The 9,047-nt window shown below is 40.7% G+C and overlaps 1 protein-coding gene across 5 annotated transcripts in view; it reads right to left on the bottom strand.

Moving 5' to 3' along the window:
• Window positions 1–743: 743 nt before the first annotated feature.
• The window catches only part of CDK19 (cyclin dependent kinase 19), a 169,648-nt gene continuing 161,344 nt past the window's right edge, over window positions 744–9,047 (bottom strand). For all 5 annotated transcript variants that reach the window (XM_004011205.5, XM_060419498.1, XM_027972369.3 and 2 more), the window contains 2 exons: window positions 8,735–8,995; window positions 744–5,065 (listed from right to left, as the gene is read on the bottom strand). In XM_004011205.5, coding sequence (XP_004011254.1) covers window positions 4,934–5,065; window positions 8,735–8,995 — 393 coding nt within the window. In that variant the 3' untranslated portion in view covers window positions 744–4,933. The remainder of the gene's footprint in view (window positions 5,066–8,734; window positions 8,996–9,047) is intronic.

Raw genomic sequence — 9,047 nt, 5'->3', positions numbered from 1 at the left:
CAAACTGTTCCCCAAGAGCAGCTCTATCCTGTGTGTGTCACAGTGTTAAATATAGTTTGTGTCAAGTGGTGAAGCAATATCTGTTTTAAATAGAGTTCAAGTTTTTTTTTTTAATTTATTATGTTGACTGCACTGGATCTTTGTTGTGGTTCACAGGCTTAGTTGTGGCATGTGGGATCTTTGTTCTTCGAGTAGGGGTCAAACCCAGGCCCCCTCCATTGGGAGCATGGAATCTTATACATTGGACCAGCAAGGAAGTCCAGAGTTCAAGTTTTATGTTGAATGCTTATGTCACTTAAACATTCTTCAGTTCACTCCATGATGACTTTACCCATTGGAATAACCATAGACGATTCATCAAGTAAATTGTAGGAGGGGGCAGCCAGGCACAACATAATATCCTCATAAAAGAAACTTCCAGGGCCACTCTTCCCACAAAACGCTGCCTATTTGCTTTCTCTAAAACATCTTTCTAAATTTCATTTTTTTTTTAAAGGGTATCTCCCCTAGAGATGTTTAAAAAACTGTAATTTTGCTTCTGAGGTATTTGCAAGCCTTGCCTCTTTGGTTTTGTGACATCATAAGCATCCTAAATAAGATAACTTACTGCAGCTCACAAGGAGACTCTGCATCTCTGCAGGACAAGTGTAATCTGAAAAGCTTCGAGGCACACACATCAGATTTTAACACTAAAACTTGTTGTAACAAGAGTTTTTCCTACACTTAAAAAATCCACAGTGACACAAAGTCAATTAAATTTTATTACAACCAAGAATATAAAATAAATGCAATGTAATTAATTTCTAACAGTCATTTCAAGAAGGATGTCAGGAAAACTCAAAAGCGAGAAACACTTGGCTCCAAAGCTGCAAGCTTGTCCTGCACCCCGGGGAGCAGGCCCCGCTGGGGGGCAGCTGGCTTTCAGTGCACACCTCCCAGTGTGTGTGCAAAGCATACGAAGTCATGTCTAAAGTCGTACAAACAGGGATGCGTGCAGAGAAATGGCTGAAAAGAGAGACAAGAACAGGTACACTTCACATACAGGAATTATGGGAAATACAAACTAGGCAGTTTAGAAAGGATATACTACATAACATATATAAAAAGTACTTTAAATTGTTGTTAAAAAGGACATCTTCAGTCCAGATTTTGTGTAATACTTTTAGTGTCTACACAGACAAATTTTTAAAAAAATTAAATAGTATTAATTTACTAAATATTTAGGCGATAACAGTGCATTAAGGATTTTTTTCATATAATACATACATATCACTCCTTCGCAGTGATAGCATAGAAGAGTAAGTATGGCCTTAGGTACAACACATTTTTTAAAAACCCTAAAACAATGAACTTTGCCTTATGATATTTGTGACTATTCTTGAAGATTAAGGAAACCTAAACAGCTACGTTTTATATAAAATATTATTTATACTTGAATCCTTCAAGCTTCCTTTAGTCTGCCATTTCACTGCCTTTCTCCATTCCCCAGAAAGATAACATTACAGAGGTTAGGATTTGTAGTTTTCATAGACTATTCCTTCATTGTACAGTTTGTCACATGCAAGCATTCCACGCAGATTAAGCCGCAAGTCTTATTGTTCAACTATTTTTTCTCTTCTCTTCAGCAGAGAAAACAGCATCATTATAGAGGCATACAACTAGCAGTTGCTTCTCCAGGAATGAGGCAGTGAACACGTAAGTAAATGTCATCCCTTTCCATTCTTAAATGTAAATTGTGTTTACAAGAGCAAAAGAGTAGTGCAGAAGGCCAAAATTCTAAGTACTAAAGTTTTAAAACCACACAGATATAAAAATATACATGTCCTTGGTTTCTGTATGTTCCTGCATGATCTACTTCAGCATAAGGATTGTTTCAGCCTCGTAGTGTCAGTACTGCCGCCAGGCTGCCTTACCTGTGAGCTCAGCTGTCCTGAAACTCGAGAATATTTTTTCCTAAATACACACCTTACCAAAAAAGCTAACTCAAAAACTGATTTGCAATATGAAATGCAGAAAACCTTTGCTTTGATTCCTCCCTTCCTTTCAGTAACTTCCCCTGGTTTGGATGTCCACCCTGCATTCTCAGGGGACACCGATCGTAATAAATTTTTGAAGAGGAATGTGGTTATTTGGGGAACACAAAAGTAAATTTTAACCTCAAAGATCTTCACAGGTTTCCTTCAAGGGCCCACAGTTTTAGGGCCCATGACTATGTTAAAGGCTTTGTTCTCCTTATACAAGGAAAAGGAAATTGTGAACCAAAATTATTTCAAAGGGTAATGGGCACCAGTGGGCATCACCAACTCTGAGGCAAGACCACAGGAGGAAAGGGCCAGTACCAGTGCAGTGACCAGAAAGAGTCACGTGTGTAATGGGCATATCTGGCTGGACCCTGTGTGAAGAACAATGGGATCAACTGATAAAATCCCTACCAGCTTCTGTATCAGTTCTGCCACTAAAATTCACTACATGCAAAGAAAGCAAGGTAGTCCTGTGATCATGTAAGCACACATCACAAGGGTTTATATCAAAGTGTATTAAAGGGCATGATATTTTGATTCATACACATATTTGGGTTTGTCTTTTACTAAATGTATGCCCCTCTCAAGGGCAGGAACAGAGCTTCTCTTTTCACTGTGATTTCCTACAAACTCAACTTAGTTGAGTATATTCTGTCTACAGGGGCCACCCAATTGTTGAAAGGCTGCTGTTAACATTTCAAATATATATTAATGACTGTGGTGATACTTAATTGTTGCTTTTCTTGAAGGTAGATAAACAAAGAAACCTCTCTATGATGCTTGTTTATTATAGGGCAAAACTTGGGATAATAACTCTCTTCAAGAGGGTTTAGAAGTAAACGAACAGACCTCATGTTCTAAGATGGTTTCATTTATAAGCCTGTCATCCCAGGAAGGCTTCCTGTCATGGACTCAGTCATGAGCTCTTCAAGGACAGGAAATATGTCTTGCCCTTCCCATCTCCCCCAGCATGACCTGGACACAGGGGGAGGGTACCGTGAAGATCTGATGACACAGAGGCTTCAGGGCCCAGGACAGAACTTCACACAGGTGGCTACATTATACAGAGGGCTACTAGTTTCTCATTTTTAACAGCGGAAGCAGTAAATCACCATGGAGACAATCAATTCCTTCCAGTGGAGCACGTCAACTGTTTCATCGTCCGTGTTCATCAGCATCCCTACACAGTCTTCGTTATTAATAAGCATTATTATGCTGAGATCAGGAAGGTCCTTGCTGGCTACAGTATCACATCAATAGTGCAAAATGTATACTGGCTTCTGTCTAAAATCTTATTTTACTTGTGTATGGACCCAGAGTAGATAACCAGGTAGATAAGTTCACAAGGAAGAGTAAAAAAAATGCATATAACTTGCATATAACAACGATCAGCTATTTCTTCTAGCTCAAGAAAACATTAAAACAAGGCTGGTGCTGCTAGTAGCATTTAGAAGAACACAAATTTCTTGCCCCTTTCATTACAATGGAAGCTCTTAAGTCTTTACATTTCTGTGGGACTCTGGGGAGCTTCCTTATGCTGGCTAAGAAAGAACTCACTGGCTAAGAGCAAACTCAGCCTCTAATTCATAGATCATAGAAATGTAAATATGTACTTAGATAATATAGTCGTATACTATCTGCCCATAGTTTAGGCACAAAATTATTAAGTTTTCTCCTAGGGGCAAAAGAAAGCATTCAGTGCAATGAAAAGATTCTTGATAGAATTAAGTTTCAGTAATAACAGCAAAATTATGCATACATCATACATACTTGAAACATGAACAAAACCTAAACTTGTAACATGCTTTAAAAATAGTCACTCTATGTCTAACACAAATACGAATGGAGAACACTGCTTTCTGTTTTAAAAGCAGATTAATTTGCAGGCTTCTATTTGAGTACCCTTGATTATGTAAGAAAGTTACTCAAGCTGACCCAGATGTGAAGAAACCAACAGTTCTTTAGAGAAGCCAGCTGTATGTACAATACACAAGAAAAGCTTTCCCTTCAAAGGGAAGCAATACATCCTGTGATCAGCATTACTCTTAAAGAAATCCAAGTGCAGTTAATCCTCTCTCCAGTTTTCTGGTGTGGGTCACCAGAGGACTGTATTTCATCAAAGCTCTTAAAACCCTTTTTAAAGTAGACTTAAGCTACATGAAGTTTAAAATTATCATTCTTAATTACTGAATACTATTCAGAATAAGATGATTCTGGGAACTAAGTTCCATATGAAGGATTATATAAAAATTACCATGTTTTAGTTCTTCATAGCATAAAGCATAGTAACTGCAAAGATCTAGGCTGTTTTTGGTTGCAGGTTCCCACTGTCCCACCACTTGTCTTTTTATTAGACCTTCCCTGAAACTAGATAAATAAAAATGTAATCGTAAGGTACTTTGGGACAGTAACAGTTCCGGTTTAAGACTTCCATGAACAAAAGAGTTGTATTCTTCGAAAACCACGCAGTGCTGTGAGAGGGGCATATCTACCTGTGTTGCTAGCTCAGTTCATGAAGTATAAAACTATATACCACTGGAGTCTTGTTTCTAAAACAGTAAAATCCCAATAAAAGAGCTCTGGAAAGAGAAATCATAGCGATTGCTACAGCATGAGAAAGGTGCACCAGGAAATCCTTCCCAAAGATGCTGAAGGTTACAGAAGTTAAGTGCTGGGATTAGATCAGACGCTTTATCAGAGAAGTCTCAATGGGACACATGCAGGGAAAGGCTGTTGGGGAAACTTCACAAACATCTTCTTTAAGTCACTAAAGAAGAGACGTCAGTCAGTCTTGCAAAATGCTCCGTAAGTAGTTTTCCTCCTAAGTGGCTGGCAGCATCAGAGCTTGCATTTTTGGTTCTCTTCAATGCAGACATCATATTGCTGGAGTCTGTGCTCTGAGCTGCGGCCGGTCAGTAGCGGTGGGCCTGGTGAGATGGGTGGTACTGTGCGCTCTGCTGAGACGAGGAGGAATAGCCTAGTGTGCTCTGGGACTGAGAGGATCCCTGGACGCTGCTTTGGTAATTCAGGCGCGAGCTGGAGTGCTAGGAGAGGAAACAGGAAAAGGGGATGACCTATGGGGTACGAGAGCAGCTCAAGATGTTCACCGCAACAGGACACAGAAGCTGTGGGTTCTGACCCATGGTAGCTGACAGCTAATTTCATGTGTCAGTACGTTTTGCTGATTTCACATCATAGCCTGCTACCACTGTGCTGGCATGCACGAAAGCTGGCTGGATGTCTTTGGAAGATAAGCCACACGGGCAATGAGAAGTAGAGGGGAAATTGATGCTGACTAATTCTGGTTAGAGATTCTTTGCATAACTGAGATTTGCAAACAGGAAGAATCAATTTGGCATTTTGATCCAGTGGTGTTCATAATGTATACTGATGTGCTGTTAATTTTCTCATTATAAATAACAAAGCTGTGACTAAGAAATCGTTTTTAGGAAAGAGTTTCCTCAGGTAGAGGCTAGAGTAGCCTCAGCAGCACCACCTACTTGACAAAGCAAGACAAGGTAGCAGCAAATAGGTGCTTTTTTAAAATCAGCTTCAGATAACATTTAGAATTAAAAAAAAAAAAAAAAAAAGTATGTGAAAACTCCCTCGAGAAGGCTGAGACAAATGTATTTCAATTCAGTGTATTTTTATTACCTTAAATGAAACATTCATCTTCATGGTGTCAAGAACAAATATGAAAAAAAACGTAAAAGAAAAATTCATCTATAGAAATGGAATATAGTGCTTGGTTAACTATAAGCGTTAACTGCAGCTGTGTCTTTGGCTCTGCCCAGAAGACTGGTTCTTCCTGTGAGCAAAGCATGACAAGATCCTATGTAATAAAGTTATTGTGAAAGTGTTAGTCGCTCAGTATTATCTGACTCTTTGTGACCCCACAGACTGTAGCGCGCCAGGCTCCTCTGCCCATAGGATTTCCCAAGCAAGAGTACTGGAGTGGGTTGCCATGCCCTCTTCCAGGAGATCTTCCCAACCAAGGGATCAAACCCAGGTCTCCTGCATTGCAGGCAGATTCTTTACTGTCTGAGCCACCAGGGAAGCCCAATAAAGCTATTACTTGAAGTTTAAAATGTAAATGACCTTGAGGTGGCATTGGTGGGTTTAATGAAGGACAAATCAGCAAGGCTGCCCCACTCAGTGCACGAGAGGCAGCCGAACTGGATTTGCAACATCTGGTCCAAGAAAACAGGGCAATAAGATAGTCTTGGTTAAAAATAATGCCCCTTAATTCCTTCCTCTGTTACACAACTCTTGGTCATATTGTTGTAAGAAGTCTTGACAAATCCTAACAACATTTACTGTAAGTTTATTATGGAAAAAAAAAAAGTTCTTTCCATTCACAAGGCCTACAGTTGTTAGGCTGCCTATGACTGCTTTTACTTTAGCAGATTAGACTCTGCACAATAGCTCCTCCATACTGGATAAAAAACAAATTTGGGAGAAGGAAATGGCAACCCACTCCAGTATTCTTGCCTAGAGAATCCCGTGGACAGAGGAGCCTGGTGGGTTGTTGTCCATAGCTTCACAAAGAGTCGGACACGACTGAAATGACTTAGCATGTATGCATGCATTGGAGAAGGAAATGGCAACCCGCTCCAGTATTCTTGCCTGGAGAATCGCAGGGACAGAGGAGCCTGGTGGGCTGCCGTCTATGGGGTCCCACAGAGTCGGACACGACTGAAGCGACTTAGCAGCAGCAGCAGCAGTGCTGATACTATGAGAGCTGCAAAGAGGTCTCTCATCCTCACCCTTCATGCTAATCTTTCCAACTAATTAGCTGAGAAAGCTATCCATGTCACAGAGATGCTGGTTTATTTTTAAGTAGACAGCTCAGTATAGACAAAGAGAAACATCTGAAGAACTCCTAGATTTGAAAGGAGTAAATATACTTAGTTAAGTAATCTGTCCATGATTGACTATAATCAGTCTAATATAACATAATCAGAGACACCAAGATGTGCTAGTATATGATAAAGGTTTGTTGCTCATATAATACAATAGGAATAAACTAACGTTAGGGGGAAAACTGACTTTATAGTAAAATTCAAATATGTTCGTGACTACTAACCAAATAGCAAGCTGCTTTGCAGGCCAAACTGATGTCTTGATTAGTTTAATTGGAACCAGTAGAAGTGCTATTATATACTCGGCTGCTTACAGGGAATCTTCCAAGAGAAGTTTTCAAAGTATTTGTGTTGAGATATTCAAAATGTAAAGCCAGTTTAAACAGCTATTTATTATGTCTTTCTTGTTAACGTTTCTCTGGTTTCCAGTTCCTAATCAGTGAGTTTATGTCTTCGTTGCCTGTGGTTTTGTTTTCTATTATCTCTCTCCTACGTGCTCCTTCTCCACCAGTTCCCTGAAGGACTGTGGTTCTAAATCTTTTTTTAAAGTCTTTCGTTTCCCTTCTTAGATCTTAAGTTTGTTACTACCTTGAAAACACTCCCCCCCCTCCCCAAGATTCCCTACAGTTTTCACCTGTATTTTTACCTGTCTCTCCAAACATCAATCCTTAGGGTTTCTTCCTTTAATTTCTTGAATGGTAATACAGTTGTAGTTTGTTTGAATCTCAACAAATGTATTTTCTTGTCTCAGAATTATTTCTTGTGAGATTTAACAGTTATTCCTGACAACTCTTTGTCCCTGTCTCTTCTGCCATGTGGCTATGTGCTGATTATTTCCTCCCAGTAATGGCAAATCCTTCTGAAGTATGCTGCTTACTTTGTTCACAGTAAGGCACCATTCCTCTCCCTTTCAACTGCTTATCTAGGGGTCTTTTTCAGACCCACACCTGACAGACAGCTGGAAGGGTAAAATGAGAAATGTTGAGGAGGAGCTGCCTGCCTCACCTTCCTTCCTCAGGGTTGTAAGATAAACAAGAAACAAAATATCTTGCAATTACATGAAATGACAAAAATCTTCATTTTCACATAATGCCCTAGAAAGACTAGGACTGTAAAATCAAACTTTAGAGTTAAGCACTGCTTATTTCTAAAAGGATCTATTTTAAGTATTGTTGTCTAGCCACTCAGTTGTCTGACTCTTTGTGACCCCCATGGACTGCAGCCCACCAGCTCCTCTGTTCATGGGATTTTCCCGGCAAGAATACTGGAGTAGGCTGTCATTTCCTTCTCCAGGAGAATCTTCACGACCCAAGGATGGAACCTGCATCTCTTATTTGGCAAGCGGATTCTTTACCACTGAGCTACCTGGAAAGTCCATATGTATACTTACCATTTCATAAAATGTATTGCTAAAAAAAGAGACAACAGGCTCAGAATGGAGTCATTTGTGTTAAGCCCATGTAACCAAACTGAAACTTAATACCTAACCTAAGTGCAATTTCAGCCCCTCCCAGGAATGCACTCTCCCCAGTCAGTCTGCAGTCTCCACTCAGCACTTGAGAAGTAATCTACCTGGTAGACTCCTGCAGTCCCCAGAGGAAGGTGCCCTGGCCTGACACGATCAGCTCTCTGCTGAAGTAACATCCTGTCCCACCTCCTCCTACCTACAGAAGTCCAGAAGTCTTCCATTTCGCACAGCTCTTCAGAGCCTTTTTCTATATGCTAGATGAGCGGCTACCTGATACATGAATCACTGAATACAGCCAATGAGACCTTTTAAAATTTGCTCAGTTGAGTTTTGTTTTCTAACAGTATGTCAACATGAAAAAGTACAACATTGAGGGGGAGTACCTGATAATCTGAGGGCATAACAGGCCCGCCCGAGTTTGTGCCTGAAGGCCCCAGCCGCGGTTTCTTGTTGGGAGGCACCTGGTTAAGGCCGGAGTCCTGGCTATGCTGCAGCCCTGCTCCGGCTGGCCCGGCCCCTGCACCTCCTGCAGTCCCGTTGGTCTGGGTGCTGTTCTGCTGCTGTGGGGGTGCCTGCGGGGGGGCAGCTGCCTGCTGTGGAGGGGCTGTGGGCTGCTGATGTTGGTTCTGCTGCTGTTGCTGGTTCTTATGAAAAGAGAAAAAAAAAGGCAAGCTTGGTATGGAACGAAATCACGCC

Source organism: Ovis aries, chromosome 8 (genome assembly GCF_016772045.2).
Source record: "Ovis aries strain OAR_USU_Benz2616 breed Rambouillet chromosome 8, ARS-UI_Ramb_v3.0, whole genome shotgun sequence".
Taxonomy (NCBI): Eukaryota; Metazoa; Chordata; class Mammalia; order Artiodactyla; family Bovidae; genus Ovis; species Ovis aries.
This window is presented reverse-complemented; position numbering and strand designations above follow the sequence as displayed.